At 39.3% G+C, this 21,714-nt stretch overlaps 1 protein-coding gene across 2 annotated transcripts in view; it reads right to left on the reverse strand.

Annotated features, from left to right (window-relative positions):
* acot7 (acyl-CoA thioesterase 7) overlaps window positions 1-21,714 on the reverse strand; it is a 276,045-nt gene that overhangs the window by 202,297 nt on the left and 52,034 nt on the right. For both annotated transcript variants that reach the window (XM_059952220.1, XM_059952221.1), the window contains exon 3: window positions 12,274-12,430. In XM_059952220.1, coding sequence (XP_059808203.1) covers window positions 12,274-12,430 — 157 coding nt within the window. The remainder of the gene's footprint in view (window positions 1-12,273; window positions 12,431-21,714) is intronic.

Consider the following 21,714-nt stretch of genomic DNA (forward strand, 5'->3'; position numbering starts at 1 on the left):
TATGTAAGCACACCTCAGCCAAAATGGTGAATGCCTTCACCAATGATATGGGCATGGACAACACCGCTGCTTCCCAGGTAACAAAGACATGGATGTGAAAGCACTGGAAGGGATGAGCTATAGACACTGTCTGAAAAAGGTTGTTTTCCTTGAAAGAAATGGGAAATTTAATACAGCTGCAAAAAATTATGGAGAGAGAGCATATTTCTCTTAGTAGAGAGATGGGGTACTCAGGTTTAAGTGATAGAAACAGGACTGGAGGAATGTGGGCAGAAGGATTTTATTCAATAAATGGAGTGTAAAGAACTCACTGCCTGAAAGGATGGTGCAGGCAGAAAACCTCATCTCATTCAAAATAAATATGGATGAATGATTTAGTAACCATAAGATGCCAGTCTCTGCAACAAAACTGTGAAATGTGACTCCCTTGAAGTTGATTTTGGTGAACACAGACATCAAGGGGAAAATGGCCTTTTTCTGTACCATGGCCTACAACCAGCATGGATAACTTCACTCAACTCTAAACTGATTCCACAACCTAGAGAACCACTTACAAAGACTCAAGGACTCTACAATTTATGTTCTCAGTAGTATATATATTCTTTTTTTGCAATTTGTCTTCTTTTTCTCATTGGTTGTTTGTAGTCTTTATTTATGTATAGTTTTTCATAAATTCTATTGTATTTCTTTACTTTTCTGTAAGTGCCTGCTAGAAAAAGAATCTCAGAATATGGTGACATATACATACTTCAATAATGAATTTACTTTGAAATTAAATTTCTATGATTCCATGCTCAAATGAATGCCAAAATTTTCACTTCGTTCTCTAGCTCCAAAATCTTCTGATGTAATTTCCATCATTCATGGCACCATACGCCATGGATAAATTTATCTCAGGAGCTTTAGTGGGAGTTCAGAACATTCGTGGGGACAAGTTAACCAGCTTTTTCCTGTGTCGTTCTTGGGCTACCAGTAATACTTTCAACCAGAGAAGCCACCTTAGCATAAGGGCCCATATATCCATATTTCAATGAGTCAAATTGTTTTATGAAAACTATTTCTAAGCTACAAAAAGATTAAGCAACTGTGTAAGTCCTGTTCATACAGTACTCCATAGGGATCCTGCAAATGACAATAAGCAAACACAGTAATTAACCAAGTATTGGAAAGCTCAATTCTGTAGGGATCTGATGTAAAACTCTAGGTCTTCATATTATTCTTAATTATTCAATTTATTGTTTTGCTTTATAACATCAATTATTTTCCACTCAAGTGCCATCTGGGGCCAGTAGTAGAATTCTTGACTCGAGCTCTGGCTTCAAAGGGTTTGGATCAAGATTCAAAACAAAAAATAACCCATCTTAATCTCCCACTGCAATATCTAGCAGCACAAAAGCAAAGGAAAGTGGAACAAGAGTCAACAATTCCAAGTATAATAAGGCTTCAGTTAGATTATGGCTGACTTTTGAACAACTACCACTTTGAACAATCTATATAACAATTTCTAATTCTAATTACCACCTTCTAAAAAAAGAAAAGACAGAGATTAGGTTTATTTGCCACATGCATGTCGAAACATACAGTGACAAATGCTGTATGCGTTAAATTAGCGAGTATTGTGCTGGGGGCAGCCTGCAAGTGTCGCCATCTGGCATCAACGTAGCATGCCCACGACTCACTAACCCTAACCTTAACGTGGGAGGGCAGCTGGAGCACCTGGAAGAACCCCACATAGTCATGAGGTGAACAAATTCCTTACAGACAGCTGCAGGAATCAAACCCTGATCTCACAGATAGTACTGTAAAGTGATGCCCTAACCCCCAAACTATCATGCTGCCCCACTTTCATGGTCAGTGTCCTTTTTGTCTGATTTCCACAGAATCTGAAAATATGTCAGTCGCAGCTGTGTGTATAATCCGTGCCCGAGCATCCACATCCCTCTAAAAGTAGCAATTACTTCATATCAATTCTGAATCACTGACCATTTGTCCTGATGGCATGAAAATGTAGATACTTTATCTAGGGAAAGCAAACTCTCAACATGTAGCCAGCCAAGTCCTCTGATATTTCAGTGAGATCATCTATGATCCACCCAAACTCAAGGGAGTATGGATCCATCGGGCTCAATCTCACTTTATCCCAGAACTGTCATCTTTTGACAGACATACAGTATATAAAAAGATCGGATCAAAGATTTTTCTGATGCTATTCATCAAAGAGCAGAGAATTCCCCTGTGTTCTTGGTTAATAATTGAATCAAACAAAACCACTAAAAATAGATTAAATAGTCCTTCATATCACACTGATTTGAGGAACTTGTATGCTCAAAATAGTTGCCTAAATAATAAGAATTATGCTTTGGGACATCTGAGAATTTAACACACATGCAAATTAATTTCCTTTAACTCTAAAATCAGGACTCAGTCTGTTCTCTCAAATGTGGAGAGCCTCCAGTTGAGAATGAATGCCAACAAATACAAGGGCCTGGAAATTCTTATATATTGCAGTCTTTTTTCAGCAACAAGCAAATGAACTATTATTTTTAAGCTACAGAGGGTGCAGAGAAGATTCATCGGAATACTACCAGAACTTGGGGGTGTGGGGAGCGGCTTGAGATGTAAGGAGAGGCTGGACAGGATTGGGACTTTTTCCTTGGACTGTAAGAAGCTGAGGAGAGACCTAATAGAGTAAATGTTATATAATACAGTAATATAAATCATCAATAAAGTAAATAATAATTCATTTACTTATTATTATTATTGGTACTTGAGTATTTTCAGTTTGTCTTCTTTTGCACATTGGTTGCTTGTCGGTCTTCGTGTGTAGCTTCTCATTGATTCTATTATATTTCTTTGTTCTACTATGAATGACGAAAAGTAAATGAATCTCAAGATAGTATCTGTTGTTTGGTGACATGTACATACGTACTTTGATAACACAAATTCAACATTTAGAAGTCATTTTGACAGGGGTAAGGAAGGCTTGAAGGGACAGGTAGGCAATATGGCCAAGTTGGGTTCAAGGGTCTGCTTCTGTGCTATAACTACAATAACTCTATGAAGGTCCTTGGAGTACTGCTTAAACCAAGGTCACCTTCCTTCAAGATTACTTTCATTCATTAACTATGCCAGCGGAATACTAAAATACCACAATAATCTCCTTCATGCACTGAAATCATCAAGCTGAGACAGAAACCCCTGGTGTTATTCACTGGATGCTCAGGTTCCACTTGCCCCTTGTAACGACCTGACAGACATCTTCAGTTACTGAAGTTCACAATGCTCAACTTTGACCCTCACAACTTTATTCATAAGTACATTAAATGATGTTTCATTGAACTAATACCTTCCATTCCTATACTCTGTGACTTCACAAACCCCACTGGTGATGGTTATTCTGGTGACAAAACATTTTCTCTTGGTCCATGTTTTTAATCCCCACCATCATCCTTCTCTTGCAGCTCCGCTCCAGTGCTTCAAGAAGCAACTCATCATCCACGTCCTACTGCCACACTCAGGTTGGAGAAACCACACCTTATATTCTGTCTGGGTAACCTCCAACCTAATGGCATGAACATCAATTTCTCAAACTTCCAGTAATTGCCCTCTCCCTCACCATTCCCCATTCCTGTTTCCATCTCTCACCGTATCTCCTTACCTACCCATCACCTCCCTCTGGTGCACCTCCTTCTTCTCTTTCTTCCATGATCTTCTATCCTCTCCTACCAGATTCCCTCTTCTCCAGCCCTTTATCTCTTCCACCAATTAACTTACCAGCACTTTACGTCACCCGTCCCCCTCTCCTGGTTTCACCTATCACCCACCACCTTGTACTTCTTCCTCCCCTTCTTACTCTGACTTCTTCTCTTTCTTTCCAGTCCTTGGGTCTCGGCCCGAAACATCGATGTTTTACTCCTTTCCATTATACTTGACCTGCTGAGTTCCTCCAGCATTTTGTGTGTTGCTCTGGATTTCCAGCATCTGCAGATTTTCTCGTATTTGGGTCCTCTATGTTAATTATGTTTTTGATAACCGAACATCAAATCTCTTTTTAACTTCCACTCCCTGTATACAGACTCTTACACAAATTCATAGAAAACATTGTGTTTAATATAAAATCATTTGGACTGCGTTCATAATCCAAGAGTTTTACCGAGAAGAGTACTTGCTTTACAGGAATTTCCACAGGTTGGATCCTCACAGAGACAAACTTGTGTCCAAATTACTGCAGAACTACTAAGATGGAGGACTACATAAATAAATGCATGAAAGAAGGCCCCCAATGAAAAAGACAGTCTGTACTCTCTACGTTTCCAAATTTTGTGCCTTCAGATACTTTGGAGAGTTTATTTGAATTAGACCCTTTTCAAAAAGGGCTTATTTCAAAACTTTATAATATAATTATGAAGATACATTCAGAGCCTCTTTATAAGACTAAACAGGATTGGGAAAGAGAGCTTAGTTTTAGTATTTCTAGTGAGAATTGGGATAGAATTCTTCAATTAGTTAATACATCATCGTTATGTGCCAAACATTCACTAATACAATTTAAGGTCGTACATAGGGCCCATATGTCCAAGGATAAATTAGCTCATTTTTACTCTCATATAAGTCCTATTTGTGATAGATGTCATTCTGAAATTGCGTCTTTAACTCACATGTTTTGGTCGTGTTCATTTTTGGAGAAATATTGGAAAGATATTTTTGATATTATTTCTGCGGTTTTGAATATTGATTTACAACCTCATCCTATTACCGCAATTTTTGGTTTACCAATGTTAGATTCACTGCATTTATCTTCTTCAGCCCGTCGAATGATTGCATTTCTAACTCTGATGGCTAGAAGATCTATATTGTTGAATTGGAAAGAAATTGATCCTCCCACTGTATTTAATTGGTTCTCTCAAACTATGTTATGTTTAAATTTAGAAAAAATTAGAAGTGGTACTTTTGAGACTTCTATTAAATTTGAAAAGTTATGGAGACCATTTATTCAACATTTTCATATGATGTAATATGACCCTGTGCCAAGTTCATTTGATTTCCCAGCTTTCAGCTTATGTATTTTGAGAGGACCGGAAGTGACGGCATTGATGAATACTTATTTTTGTGAGATATTATAAACAGCCCGCTCTTTTTTTCCTTCTCTTTTGTTTTTTTTCTTTTATATTACTTATTAGTTATAGTTATTAGATTAGATTAGCTAGTTCTGCATTATATAAATTTTTTTTTGTTTTTTTTCTTTTTTCTGTTTTTTTTATATTATACATTATGAAATATTTAGATTTACTATGTCCATACATATATCTTATGGCTTATGTCTTGGTAAACTCATTTATATTGTAACTATTATGTATGTTTTTTTTCATATGTAATGGAATGTGTATGTTGGTAATTTCTTTATCAATATATCATCTGTATTCTGTCCATATTACTAATATTAATAAAAAGATTTAGAAAGAAAGAAAGAAAAAGACAGAATGACCTTGAATCATTGAACAATACACTTTGTAGGAAGCCTATTTTCCACATTTTTCTCAATGGAAACTTATAAATAAGATGACTATGTTTACAGAATGGTCCAGAAAGCTGGTCCAGTTTCAGGTTTAAATATTTACTTTATTGCAAACATGAAAGGTATTATCTTGTAACTAACCCTTATGGACAAACCAAAGAGAGCGTGCAGGCAAAATAAACTCAATTGCACTGTTAATACTGCAAGGCTGCAGAAAAACAATAAATATAAGCCCCATTAGGATTCAGTAAAATCAACACAAAACCTAGTTACCGTGTAAATAAACTTCAAAGAAATAGATTTTAGAGTTAGGGTTAGACCAGCGGTTCCCAACCTGAGGTCCATCAGTTAACAGTAAGGGTCCATGGCATAAAAAAGGGTGGGAAACCCTCAGATGGTTTTGGATGAAAATACAAAATGCTGTGCTGTTATGAATTTATTTAGATATAAATTGGAAATGAACAGCGGTCAGACACCATCTATATTAACAGAAAATCAGTGCAGGAGCTCAAGGAATGCTAATACGGTCCAATGTCCAGGGATAAATGTCATATCACTCCCTACCACTGACTGAAATTGATAGAGGTGCCATTTTGAATCTCCCCCCCCCCCCCCCCCACCCCCGGTTACTAAAGTGTTAGATTGGAAGAGTACTCTATAGCTTCGGAATTCTGGCATTTTCAGCTTTTCCTGTTTGGTTTGAACATAAGACCATAACAAGCAGGAGCAAGAGTAGAGTGATAGAGTCAGAGAACATTACAGCACAGAAAAGGGCCCGTCAGCCCATCTAGTCGGTGAACTATTGGTCTGTTTGGTCCAATCAACCTGCACCAGGACCATAGCTCTCCATACCCCTCCCATCCATGTACCTATCCAATTTCTCTTAAAAGTTGAAATCAAACCCACATCCACCACTTCTGCTGGCAGCTCTTTCCACACATGCACCACCCTTTGAGTGAAGATGTTTCCCTCATGTTCCTCTTAAAATTTCACCTTTCACCCTTAGCCCCTGACCTCTAGCTCTAGTCTCATCCAACCTCAGTGGGAAAAGCCTGCTTGCATTTAGCGCATCTACACCCCTCATAATTAACCTCTATCAAATTTCCTCTCATTCTCCTATGCTCCAGGGGAAAAAGTCATAACCTATTCAAACTTTCCCTACAACTCAGGTTCACAAGTCCCAGCAACACTCTTGTCAACTTTCTCTGTATTCTGTCAATCTTATAGATATCTTTCCCATGGGCAGAACTGCACATAATATTCCAAATTAAGTCTTACAGGATCTAATAAAACTTCAATGTAACATCCCAACTCCTGTACAGCCGGCCCGTTTTTCGAACGTTCGCTTTACGACAGCTCGCTGTTACAAAAGACCTCATTAATACCTGTTTTCACTAACCAAAGAGGATTTTAGCTTTTACGAAAAAAAGATGCCTGCTTTATACGTGTGTTTACCCTAAGAAAGACTACAATGACCGTGAAGCCTTGTGCGGGCAGTTGCATGCGCATGTGTGTACATGTATGAGCACATGCGTGTACGTGCCAATTTTTTTTCTCTAAATCGATTTTGGCTCTCTGTCTTCCCTAGTTTGATAAGTGAAACTACATCGTACATACAATATTTCTACTTTTTATAGGGTTTATCATATCATTCCTGCTTTTACTATATGTTAGTGATTTTTTAGGTTTTATGTGTTACTTGGTTTGATTTGATAGGTTATTTTTTTGGGTCTGGGAATGCTCAAAAATTTTTCCCATATAAGTTAATGGCAATTGCTTCTTCACTTTACGACATTACAGCTTACAAATGGTTTCATAGGAACGCTCTACCTTCGGATAGTGGGGGGGGGAACCTGTACTCGGTACTTTGATTTATGAAAGCCAAGGTACCAGATGTTCTCTTTACAGCTCTATCTACTGGTGTCACCACTTTTCATGAATTATAGAGTAGGCCATCCAAACCCTCCAATCTGTTCTCACATACATCATATTATGACTAATATTGTATCTCATCATCCTTTTCAGCAACCCGTACTAACCTCTGTTTTAAGTCTACAGTTGGAAGTTCCCACCTGCTTCAAAAGGGCAACTATTGTACCAGTGCCCAAGAAGAGCAGCATGAGCTGCCTCAATGACTATTGTCCAGTAGCACTCACATCTACGGTGATAAAATACTTTGAGGATGGTCATGGCTAGAATCAACACTTGTCTCAGGAAGGACCTGGACACAATGCAATTTGCCTATCGCCACACAATCTCAATGTCTCTCCACGCAGCCTTGGATCAACTGGACTATGTCAGGACACTGTTTATTGACTATAGCTTAGCAATTAACACCATCATTCCAACTGTCCTGATTGAAAAGCTACAGAACCTCTGTACCTCCTTCTGCAACTGGATTCTCAACTTGCAAACCAAAAGACTACAATCTGTGCAGACTGGAGATAATGTCTCCACCTCGCTGACTATTAACACTGGCATTCCACAGGGATGTGTGCTTAACCCACTGCTCTACTATTGCTACACCCATGACTGTGAGACTAGGCATAGCTCAAATGCCATCTACAAATTTGATTTTGATACAACCATTGTTGGCAAAATTTCAGATGGTGATGAAAAGGTAAAATATACCAGTTAGTTGAATGGTGTAGCAGCAACAACCTTGTACTCTATGTCAGTAAGACCAAAGAGCTGATTGTGGACTTCAGGATAAGATAAGGGAACAGAAGTGGGGAGAGTGAGCAAGTTCAGCTTCCTGGATGTCAGTATATCTAAGGACCTACTGATGCAACATGCTGATGCAGCAAGAAAGAAGGCAAAACAGTGGCTATACTTCATTAGGAGATTTGGTTTGTCAACTAAAACACTCAAAAGCTTCTACAAATGTACTGTGGAGAGCATTTTGACTGGCTGCTTTACCATCTGATATGGGGGTAGGAAGGCTACTGCACAGGATCAAAATAAGCTGCAGAAACTTGTAAAATTAGGAAGCTCTGTCACGGTAACCAGCCTCTGTTGTCTCCAAAGTACCTTCAAGGAGTGATGCCCGAGGAAGACAGCATCCATCACCCAGGACATGTCCTTTTCACACTGTTACCATTGGAAAGGAGGTACACAATCCTGAAGGCACACACTCAGTGATTCAGGAACAGCTTCTTCCCCTTTGCCATATGATTTCTAAATGGATATTGAACCCAAGAACACTACTTCTTTACTTCTGTTACTTTGCACAGCTTATTGTAACTTAACTATTTAATAGACATATATATACTTAATGTAACAGTTTTTTTTTCTATATTCATTTATCATGTTTTTAATTATACTACTGCCATAAAGTTAACAAATTTCATGGCATATGCCAGTGATATTAAATCTGATTCCTGATTCTGATTCGGAAATGAACACATCATCTGGACCTGCATAGCTCTGACCCACTCCTGTAGTCACTTTATTAATTTCATCTGTACACATGCCCATTAATACAAATATCTAATCAGCATTTCAATGCATAAAAACACGTAGGCATCATCAAAAGATTTGTTTTTTGTTGAGATCAAACATCAGAATGGGGGAAGAAATATGATCTAAGTGACTTTGACAATGGAATGATTAATGGTGCCAAATAGGGTGGTTTGAGTATCTCAGAAACTGCTGATCTCTTGGGATTTTCATGCACAACAGCCTCCAAAGCAGACATTCCCAACCTGGGGTTGGGGTCCACGGACCCTTTGCTCAATGGTATTATTCCATGGTATATAGAAGGTTGGGAATCTCTGCTCGAGAGATTACAGAGAATGGTGTGAAAGACAAAAGCTATCCAGTGAGTAACAGTTCTGTGGTTGAAAATGGCTTGTTAATGAGAGAGGTCAGAAGAGACTGGCCAGACTGGTTCAAGCTGACAGTAACGCCAATAACTAGGTGTTACAACAGTGGTGTGCAGAAGAACATCTCTGAATGAACAACATGCTAAACCTTGAAATGGATGGACTACAGCAGGAGAAGACCACAAACACACACCCAGAGGCCATTTTGTTAAGTCCCTCCTGCAGGTAATAAGGCAGTTGAGCCTTGCGTGAACATGTGAAATTCTTGAAATTTCATATTGGCCATTATCTGCACCTCTCTGATTTGCTCCTCCCATTCGTTACACTGTCATTTCATTTTAATCACTGCACCTTCATCTGCCCTATCATACCAATTACAGCTTCATTAGCCTAATTTATTTGTTCAAATCATTTATTTCACATAGTTGGATTTAGTGTCCCTTATGTGCTAACTAGATTATAATTAAAATAGGGCTAGCCAAAATTTAACTTCAAGGAATTAACTAGATTTCCAAAAATAGAACAGAATAATTTAACCCTAATCTTTGATTAAGTTCTTAGTTTTTCAATCTGCTTAACATTTTAGTGTTTTGGCAGGTTGCACCTGAAGACAGTGTAATCGATGAAGTATTCTTAACCCTTTGCATTGTGAAGGATCTAACTCAAAGCCACCTGTCTCACCATCTGCTGTGAACACCATTGCCAACAAAACTCCCTCTTTCGACCTCTTGCCAACATTTCATTTTCAATTAGTGTTATATATCTCAACAAAGGCAAAATATCCAGAAGAACATGTGTTACAACCATAGGACATTGGAGCAGAATTAGGCCATTCAGCCCATCAAGTTTATCTGCCATTTGATAATGACTGATTCATTATCTCGCTCAACTCCATTCTGCCTTTCCCTCATGACCTTACTAATCAAGAACCTATCAAACCATTTTAATTGTACCTGAATGACTTAGCCATCCAGAACAGTCCATTGCACTTTTTACATTGGACATTTTAGCCTAGATCGCTGATAGTCTTTGAAACATGGTCAGCTCCACAATGCTTTATCAGGGCACAAGATGAACATTTTGCAGACAGTTCAGGCAGTTAAAATGCTGAATATATACTACATACCAATTCATTAAAAATAAATTATAAACTGTTGGAAAATTATTTTCAATGAAATAGGCAAACTTTTAACAGTTTGAAGTAAATTTATCATCAAAGAAAAAGATTCCTTTTCTTGTGGGCTTTCAGAACCATTGAAAGTAAAATCTATGAAAAAATAAACACATAATGTGCAAAAGAAGACGAGCTGTAAATATAAAATGAACAAATATTAATAATAAATAATATTGAGAACACAAGTTGTAAAGATCATTAAATATGTTGATATGTTGGTAAATGTTAAGAAAAGGACAAAGAAACAAGAAGTAAAACCAAGATAATCCCAACATATTGCTATTCAAACTAGTAATAACCAAAGATAAAACAGTTGATCGATTAACAATGAAGAAGCAGAAAATATTAGTAATACTCAGCAGATCCAGCAACGTCTTTATATATTCCAGCTATTTTTTTTTTAATTCAGATTTCCAAGATTTGCATTTTCTTCTTTGCTGCTCATTAATTACGGTACTACTTAAACCGTAGGATTTAGGGACAAAATTAGGCAATTCTGCCCTTTGAAGTAAATGAATTTCAGGATATATATATTTCTCTGACATTAAATGTACCTACTGACCTATTGAGTCTTTCCATCAGAACTGATTTATTAGCCCTCTCAACCTTATTCTCCTCATAACCTTCAATGCCGTTACTAATCAAGAACCTATCAACCTCTGCACCAAATGACTTGGCCTCCACAGCCATCTGTTGCAATGAATTCCACAGAAACTCCTCCTTATCTCTGTTCTACAGGGACATCCTTCTATTCTGATAGTGCCCTCTGGTTCTAGACTCCATCATTATAGGAAACATCATTTTCATATCCACTCTATTTGTTCATCCACTTGATTCCTGATGGCCAAAAGGCTCAAGAAGGCAGATAGTGACAATTTACAGCTTACAAAGGGGAAACCTACACTCTTTCAACACCTTCCAAATTAAGAATCACACACAAAATGCTGAAGGAACTCAGCAGGCCAGGCAGCATCTATGGAAGAGAGTAAACCATCAACATTTCGGACCGAGATCCTTCATCAGGACTATCTGTGATCCAAATTAAGAATAATGAATTTCCTGGAATGATTTTAAAACAGCCTCACCACAGATGGTGTAGTTAACATGAAAATCCTTGTGAATAGCACTCAACATTTCATGTCTAGTTTCAAATCCATGAGGCAATGATCATTTTACACATTATTTGCACTGTAGAATTGGCCACTGTGAGCATTGTGTTAAACTTTCACACCTGCAATACTCCACAATGTACGAAGAATATTCTTTTAACTGGTTGTAAAATCTACACTGTTTACACAGTTTCTTAGAACATTCAAGAGACGTTTATTAAAGTACAATATTCCACAGGTACAAATATATCTGAATCTCTCAATAAGTCAACGATAATTCCAATTGTTATAAGGGGAGATTTACTCCACTCATATGAATACAGAGTTTAACTACTTTACACAGGAGTGTAGAGTTGCCCAAGTCAACTGTGAAGGTAAATTCAAGAGGATTCTCAATTGATCCTTGTCAGATGGTGAGTGGCAAGCTGGGGGACAAGAGTAACATATGAAATGCAATCAATATTTGAAAGCAGACAGCTGGACTCTAATTATTCATTTACGTCTTAGTATTGATGCAACCCTAATCCTAAAGATTTAAATAGTTGCATAATGAACATTTATGTACAAGATACACATACGCACACAAACATATTTGTGTGTACAAGAGAGAGAACTCTAAACAAAACTCAAATAATGGGTCGTATTTCCTACCATTAAGAATATTTTCAGCCATCACATTTACTTGGACCTCCACGGAGTGCTTTGATGTGTAGGTTATCACAGCACTGACATGAGCCACTTCACCAATGGACATGGGCGAGAGGAAGTCAGTTCGCTCCACACGAGCCAGCACAGCCACACAGCGTTCCTGAAAAAGATGCAGAGAAGGCAACACTTGTTGAAGACTAATAATGAACTCAGCAAGTGTATTTCTTACCAAAACATACATGGCTTTCCTTCTACTTTTTGAATCAAACCTTATTCTGAATCTTGTAAATTACTGACCCCAGGTCATGAACTCACTCTGCCATGGATGGTCCCAAGCCCATCTATGGAAGGAGGAGAGTCAGGCATGGGGCTAGTAACCCCATCCCGTAAAAACTCAGTGCTACAGAAATGCCAACACAAGCTTCAAAGACCACATCCCTGGGAGAAGAAGGGTTTTCAAAAATGGGCTACATCTGGGGACAACCTGTAAGAATGACCCAGACAGAGGACTTTGGTGAGCTGCTGTCAGGTAGCTATGACCCAGTAGGGGTGATGGGCTAAAGAAGGTCGTAAACTAGTCCAGCACTACTTCTTCGTAGAGCTCCTATACCAGTAAATACCATCTATCAGTCACACAGATCAGCTGTTGTGTCATTATCAATGAGATAGGGTAAGATTTGTGTGGAAGTCTCACAACAGAAGAACACAAGGAAGTAATTCAGACTGGGATTACTGCTAGCAGTCAGCTATTGCCAAACTTTTGAAAGTACTGTCTTTCCCAACTGGAATTAAATCCAATGCTCTATTTATTGTTGAGTTGAATGCAAGAACTCCTTTGCCAACTTTTGATGAACTGTCCCTGCACACAATTCTTGTCAGTTAATGCAGCTATTTTGTTTAATGTATTGTTTGTAGGATGAATTGAACACAGAACAGTACATCACAGGAACAAACCCTGTGGCCCAGAATGTTGTGCCAAAACTAAATGCATAAAGAATCAAATGCCCAACTAAACTAATCCCCCTGCCTACACCATCTCTATATTCTTCCAATTCCTTCACAGTCATGTGCCTACCTAAGAGCCTCACCCAACATCCCCAGGCACTAAATTCTAGGCACCCACCACTCTCTATGAAAAAAATCTTGTCCTGTACATCTTCCTTGAATTTACTCCCTCTCAGCTTAAATGCAAGCACTCCAGTATTAGGCATTTCAACTGGATACTGGATGTCTACTCCGTCTATGCTTCTCATAATCTTATATAGTCTATCAGATCTCTCCTCAGCCACCACCACTTCTGAGAAAAAGTGTCCAATTCTCCTTATACCACATCCCCTCAAATCCAGGCAGCACCCTGGTAAACCCCTTCAGCACCGTCTCCAAAGCTTTGATGTCCTTTCTATAATAGGTTGACAAGAACTGAATGCAATACTCCAGATACGGTCCAACTAGAGTTTTATATCTTGCAACGTAATTTCCTGACTAACTCAGTTCCTCGTCTAATACAGGCGAGCATGCCAGATGCCTTCTTTACCTCCCTATCTAACTGCATAGCCTCTTTCAGAGATCTCTGGACTTAAACAAACACAATATACAACCTTGGAAAGAGAGAAAAGGAACCTCATCTGTCGTTGCTATTACTAAATGGGCATGACAGTATTGACCACTAATTGCCCTACCCTTCCCAAATGCCCCTGCTACTCGCAGTCCACTAATTTGATTCCATCAGATTTGCAGAAGGAGTCCACTGGCTCTAAATACAGATCTTGTTGTCACAAAGTAGTGCCAAAGAACATTACAATTAATAAACTTAAAGGCAACATGGGATCATTAAGAACTTCCTTGCTAAGTAGTCAACTCTGACAAGCTAAAGAAAATACTTGATCCCAAGAAGTTTAAATACATGAGCAGGGTCAGATTTGAAATGGAGCTGAAGAAACTTTTTTCCACGCAGAGAATGGAAGGTATAAGAAATGAGATGCCAGAGGAAGCCTTTGAGGTAAGTGCATCAAGTTCATCAAAGTTATAGATGTCATGCCAAATCTTAGCAAACTCCTAAGGAAGTAAAGGTGTTGCTGTGCTTTCTTCATAATTGTATTTATGTGCTGGGGCCAGGACAAATCCTCTGAAATGATAATACCGAGGAATTTAAAGCTGATGACCCTCTCCACATCTGATCCTCTGATAAGGGCTAGCTCATGGACCTTGGTGTTGCTGACACTGAGAAAGAGGTTGTTGTTATGGCACCACTCAGCCAGATTTTCAATCTCCCTCTTAAATGCTGATTCGTTATCATCTGAACCAGAGGGGATAATTTCACTCAACTTCATTTGCCCCATCACTAAACTGTTCCCACAACCTATGGACTCACTTTCAAAGACTCTTCATCTCATGTTCTCTATATTTATAGCTTATTTATTTAGTATTATTTCCTTTCTCTTTCTTTCTTTTGTATTTACAGTTTGTTGCCTTTTGCACATTGGTTGTCCGCCCTGTTGGTGCAATTTTTCATTTATCATGATTATTGGATTTATTGAGTATACCCACAAGAAAACAAAACTCTTAACATTACAACTTTATGAGATATTTACATATAGTAGGTACACGGATAGAAAAAGGTCTAGAGGCAAATAGGACTAATTCGGATGAACATCTTGGTAAGCATAGGCAAGTTAGGCTGAGGGTCCTGTTTCCATTCTCTCTGACTCTGTGATAGGGATATTAAAGCTGCAGGTGTTTTGACTTATAATTATCCACCAAAGGTTAATAACTTAACAGAGCCTCAGTTTAAATTCCCATTTCCAAGGGAAAAAAATGACACAAAATAGTGATTAAAATAGAAATACAAGAACTTCTGCAGAAGCTGGAAATCCAGAGTACTCCTCTGACCTCTCTCATTAACAAGGTATTTTCCTGCACAGAACTGCCACTCACTGGATTTTTTTTTCTTTTTCACACCATTCTCTGTAAACTCTAGAGACTATAAAGTGTGAAAATCTCAAGAGATCAGCAGTTTCTGAGATACTCAAACTACCCCATTTGTCACCAACAAGCATTCCACAGTCAAAGTTACTTAGATCACATTTTTTCACCTTTCTGATGTTTGGTTAAACAACAACTGAACTTTTCGCAACACACACAAAATGTTGGAGTAACTCAGCAGACCAGGCAGCATCTACAGAAAAGAGTAAACTGTTGGCATTTTGGACCGAGACCCTTCAGCAGGACTGGATCATATTCTTTTCCATTGTTGCTGTCTGGCCTGATGAGTTCCTGCATCAATTTGTGTGTGTTGCTGCAGATTTTCTTGTGTTTGTGACCTGAAGCTCTCGGCCATGTCTGCATGCTTTTATACATTTGAGTTGCTGACACATGATTGTAGGATTAGATATTTGCATTAACGAGCAGGGGTACAGGCATGCCTAATAAAGTGGCCACTGAGCGCACATTTAATTACTCTAATTTTCAAAAGAGCGGCAAGTCAAGGGTATTTGGCCTGACATCAAAGAAAGCTGCCCATAAAGATCAAGTGATTTGAGTGGCAAGTTCGTTTTTTCCGTCACCATTTGCTGTCAGGAACGAATTCCTAGAGTCCAGCAGTCATGTCAACAAGCATGCTGAGCAGCCAATCACGTTCAAGTATTCCAGCAAGACAGCAAGCCAGCAATGAAAAAAAGCACAATTTCACTAAATGAGTTGAGTTATGTTGGCAGTTGTGCAGAGAGCATTCAGGCCTGGACTGTTAAGTGGCAAGTAACAGTCATGCCACAGAAGTGCCAGGAAATGATTATGATTGGGCAGCGAAGTGGCACAACTCATAGACTCACTACCTTACAGATAAGGTAATCCAGGTTCAATACTGACCTTGGGTCTGTCCATGAGTTTGCATGTTCTTCCTTTGACTACACGGGCTTCCCAAAGACATCTGCGTTGTTAGATTAAATGACCACTGTATACTGCCCCTTGAGTTTAGGTTTATTCTCTTGGAGATAGGAATGACTGTTTAAATGCCAGAGTGCAACCAATAGTAGACCAATCACAGATCTACAATTCTTTTTCTTTAATTATACTTTGTCATAATTTATTACAGTCAAATAGTTCAAGACATCCTGAGATGAAGAAAGTGACATATAAATAGGAATCACCCTTCATTTCCTTCCTCTACTCTAGTAATTTGTAAAATAAAAACACAGTTGAATTAGCACAAGAACTGGAGCACCTGAATCATTTCTCTGAAAGGAAGCAAAAGCCCTCTTCAAGGAGCATCAGGCTGCTTGAAGAATTTCGGAAGGAATTAAATCTGTGCAATTCATTGGCCTTGAACAAAAGGTAGAGTTTGTTTTCCCTCTTTTGGTGAATATTCAAGTCTCGATTTCTGCCTCTCCGTTAGGACAACCAAGGTCAGGTTAACACTTAGGGAACTAGAAGCACAAATCTAGTTCATTATCAGTCCACTCACACCTGGTCTCAAGCAAGAATGTAAATCCATGTAGCAGTCCTTTCATTTATTCAGAGATACTGCAAGGTAACAGGCCCAACTGGTCCAGAAAGCCCTCACTGCTCAGTTACACCCATGCGATCAATCAACCTACCAACCTGTACGTCTTTAGAATGAGGAAGGAAACAAGAACAACTGGAGGAAACCCACGTGGTCCCCACAGGAAGAAAGTACAAACTCCTTTTAGTCAGCGGCAAAACCAGGTCATTGGCACTGTAATAGCATTATACTAACCACTCCACTAAACTATGCCAGCTCAGAACCTATTTATTTAACCTTGTTTTTAACCAACATCTTTTGATCTTTTATTTTCATGTTTATTTTATTTGTTTTTTTTTATTTTCACGTTTGTACTTTATCCTGTTGTTAAGCACTTTGGACTACCTGCTCCAGGTTGACATTGGTGGTGTAGGACCTACGCTAGTAATGTCCAACTGGGACTTGCGATCACAAAAAAAACAATTAAGACGTGGTTAGATTGGACACCTCCTTCTCGCACTGATGCCGCTCAATCACCGGCAGCATCACAGTCCACAGCAAATCCAGCTCCTTCAGTTTCTCTGCCAACAAGCAACTCGCTGATGGGGTAATCCTGCAGTACTTTTAAGTTCTTAATGTCCAGCAGGGCCTTGCGATTGTAAAAAAAATGCATTTAAAAGAGGCAATAACAGCTTTGGTTGACCCCAGAGAAGCCACAGCGTCTGAGCGCACTGCCGCCTTACTGAAAGGCGAGATATCGTTTGTCTCTAAGTGCTGTTCACTTCAGCCACTGCCTGTGGGAGTGAGTTTCACATTCTCACTGCCCTCTGGTAATTTCGTCCGCATTCCCAGCTGGATTTCTTTGGAAAATTTATTTATAGTGCAAATATCTCAGGAGCACTGATGTCTCAGCTTATTAGATGGCACATGTAGAAATGTCACAGCTCATCCTGCTTTTTGTGATTTCCTGCTCTGTTCACCTGGAAATTGGATACTTATCATTGGATTTCACCTTTTATTGGCAAGGTAAATCTTTGCTGTGCAAACAGCCATTGGATCAGGACTATAAGACGTAGGAGCAGAATTAATCCATTCCGCCAATCAAGTCTGCTCTGCAATTCCATCAAGGCAAATTTATTACCCTCTCAACTCCATTCTCCTACCTTCTCTCCATAACCTCTGATGCCCTTAATAATCAAGAATCTATCAACCTCTGCTTTAAATATGCCCATTGACTTAGCCTCCACAGCCACCTGGCTGGCTAAAGAAGTTTCTCCTTATCTCTGTTCTAAAGGGACACCCTTGTATTCTGAAGCTGTTCCCTCTGGTCCTAGACTCCACCACGATAGGAAACATCCTCTTCACTTCCACTCTATCTAAGTCTTTCAATATTCAAGGTTTCAATGAGATACCCCCTCAGTCTTCTAAACTCCTGCGAGTACAGGTCCAGAATTATCCTCCTACAAAAACTACTGAAAATGGACAAAAGGTATACTAGAACCAGTCTTGGGGAAGTTTACAGCTAGAACAGTTTCTGGAGTAGAACTTGTCCTGTAAGGTCTCTGACAGGACAGACTCCATGCAACTTCCCACATCCAGCTGTGCATTCGTCAGTCTGTCAGCCAAAGGGCGTCAGACTTACAGAACCACTCACGCAGCCAACATTCAGCAAGAACACGCACAGTGGAGGAGAAAGAAACTGCGGGGGGGAGGGTGAGAGACGCTATGTTTAATGAGAGAGACCCGACATCTGATCAGTGAGCAAAATGTCAGAGCAACACTAATACAGCTCGGGGTGTTGGAGTGCGGAGTTCAATCCCGGAGTTTGTGTGTCCTCCCCATGGCTGTGTGGGTTTCCTCCAGGCACTCTGGTTTCATCCAAAATTGTGCTGGTCTATAGGTTAATTAGTCTTTGTGAATTGTTACGTGATGAGGGTGGGGGGCTTTGCTGGGCGGTGTAGTTCAAAGGGTTATTCTGCACAGCATCTCTAAGTAAATAAGTCAAAAAGATTTTTATAAATAAGTTATTATTATTGCAATAACTTCTTTACAATTGCTCATTGTGAATTGTCCCAGGATTAGGCTAGGATTAAATTGAGGGAATGCTAAACAGCGTGGCTCGAAGAGCTGGAAGGGCCTTTTCCATGCTGTGTCTCAGTAAATTAATAAATCATTACCACACCTAACAGAAGCTACTGTTCTCTAGGGGTGCATACCTGGCACTGTAACTATTACAGCACGTTGAAGACAGAAGGGACTGGAGGTACTGGAACCCAGAACAAAATCTGAATGCTGCAAATATTCAGTGGGTCAAGTCAGCATATGTGGAGACAAAAGGTATAAGATGATGTCTCAGGTTGATACTCTGCATTAGTACTGAGAAAAAACAGGAAAGGTTGCCAGTATAGAAGACAGCGAGATAGAGAATGGGAGATGATAGGTGAAACCAGAAGGGGAGAAGTGATAGGCAGATGAAAGCAGGTGAAGGAGCAGGTATGTAGGGAGGTGATGAAAATACTAGAGGAACTCAGCAAGTCAGGATTCTGTGTGCTTGTGTGTGTAAAATTATAAAATCTATCTAACTGTGTCTTAAATATATTTCATGAGATAGCCTCTGCTGCTTCAGTGGGCACAGAACTCCACAGATTCACTGTTGTCTGGGAAATGTAGTTCTTCCTCATCTCCATCCTAAATCTATTCCCCCAAGTCTTGAGGCTACGTCCCCTAGTTCTAGTCTCACCTACCAGTGGAAACAACTTTTCTACCTCTTTCTTATCTATCCCTTTTATAACTTCACTGCATGTTTCAATAAGATCGCCTGTCATTCTTCTGAATTCCAGCGAATATAGTCCCAGGCAACTCAATCAGTTAATTGCCTCACCTCCAGAATCTATATAGGAAGGATGTGATTAAGCTGGAGAGAGTGCAGAAAAGATTCACAAGAGTATTAGAAAGATTGAGTTATTAGGTGAGATTAGAATAAAGGAGAATAACAGGAGACTTTACAGAGGTTTATAAAATCAGGAGGGTCATAAATAGGGCAGAGAATCACAATCTTTTCCCCAGGGTAGGGGACTCTAAAACTGGAGTGCCTTAGGTTTATAGTGAGAGGGGCAAGATTTAGAGGGGAAAAGTGGGGCTGGTTTTTCACACAAAAGCTGGTCAATAAATGGAACAAGCTGCCATAGTTGAGGCTGGTACAATAACAACTTTAATAAACAGTTTCTTTGGAAAGGCTTAGAAGGTTTTGGGCCAAATGCTGACAGATGTTACTAGTTCAGTTGGGGCATCTTGTTTGGTTTCCTCCAGGTGCTTGGGTAGATTTCCTCCAGGTGCTCCAATTTCCTCCCACAGTCCAAGGACGTACCGGTTGGTAGGCTAATTGGTCATTGTAAATTATCCCCTGCTTAGGCTACGATTAAATCGGGGGATAGCACGACTCAAAGGGCTGGAAGGGTCTACTCCGCACTGTATTTCAATAAATAAATAAAATTTGAAAATAAAACATCTCTTAGAACATGAATAGATGTACTGAGGTGGAGGAGAGTGTGGAACCAAGGACTGGCAGATCAATGAATTCAGAAGTACAAGTGAACAGAACATACTACAAGTCAAGTTAAATTGACTGCATTTAGGACATGTCAAATGGAAGGGTGTTTTTTTACAGTGTATCAGAAATATGCTTAATTCACAAATTCTGAAATTGCCTATTTTATTGTGAAAATAATTCTCACATGAACAGTTGCTCCAATAATAATCTCATCAGTAAGTTACAGAAATAAAATAAATGTGTGAAAGCAATCAAAACTCGTCAGCCAAAATAAAGGTTTTCCAACAATAGCCATTATAGAATTAATAAACGTCCCACAATGAATCAACTGCACAGCTTCAGGTAGCACATTATTATACCATTGATGGGATCAGAATGTCATTACCCTCTTCATTATGTGCAGTTGCCTCCTCTTGTTGGGCAGCAATGCATTGAAACTGCATGCATCATTTTTGAAAGGGCATTCTGTTACATCTTCTCAGTGATGTTTATAAATGCAAAATGAGTAGCATAAACTGCAAATTCAACACATACTGAGTCTACAATTATTTTATTTAGCATGCTGTATGGAGTACGCCCTTCTGGCCCTTCGAACCATGCAGCCCCAACAACCGCACAATCTCGATTAACCCTAATCTAATCACAGCAATTATTGGCAATTTACAGTGACCAAATAACCTGCCCAGTACATCTTTGAACTGTGGGAGGAAAGGGGAGTTCACAGGGAAAAGCCGCAGATTCTACAGGGAGGACCTACAGAACAGTTCCGGGATTGAACGCCGAACTGTAATAACATCACACCAACCGCCACACTACCATGGTGCCCGAATTACTGCAATGCAGCACCATGTAGTACAGGTCCCAACAGCTGTAGTCTGTATAAAGATCCCAGTGGACAGTACACTAGCTCCAAAACAGGCTGCTCCAAACTGATCCAGCGTCCAGACCTATTCAAAAGCTCAGTGAATGATGCTTGGTATTGTCTTTAAAAAAAAATGCAATGAACACTGCAGTCCCTTGGGCTCAATATAAATCAAACTGTTAGCAGATCCAATCAGTTGCCACAAACCTTGTCTAAGCCAAGAAAACACAACCTTGCTGCAGTCATTCCTGCATGAAAATGCACCTGTCTTCGCATTCGAACAGTTGTGTAAAACTTGGTTGTTGAATTTTGAAGCACAAGAAAAGCAGTTTCACTTTAAACAGCAGCTAATCAAAGATGAAGCTTTCAAGGATATCCTGTGGCTGTGGTAAGTGGACCATACAAAGATAGGTAGTGTTGAGGAAGCAGGGAGTCTGCAGAAGGACTTAAGACAGATTAGGAGAATGGGCGAAGAAGTGGCATACGAAATATAGTGTAGGGAAGTGTACTTTGAAGGAATAATGGCATAGACTATTTTCTAAATAGGGAACATAT

Source organism: Hypanus sabinus, chromosome 27, assembly GCF_030144855.1.
Source record: "Hypanus sabinus isolate sHypSab1 chromosome 27, sHypSab1.hap1, whole genome shotgun sequence".
In the NCBI taxonomy this organism is placed as follows: domain Eukaryota; kingdom Metazoa; phylum Chordata; class Chondrichthyes; order Myliobatiformes; family Dasyatidae; genus Hypanus; species Hypanus sabinus.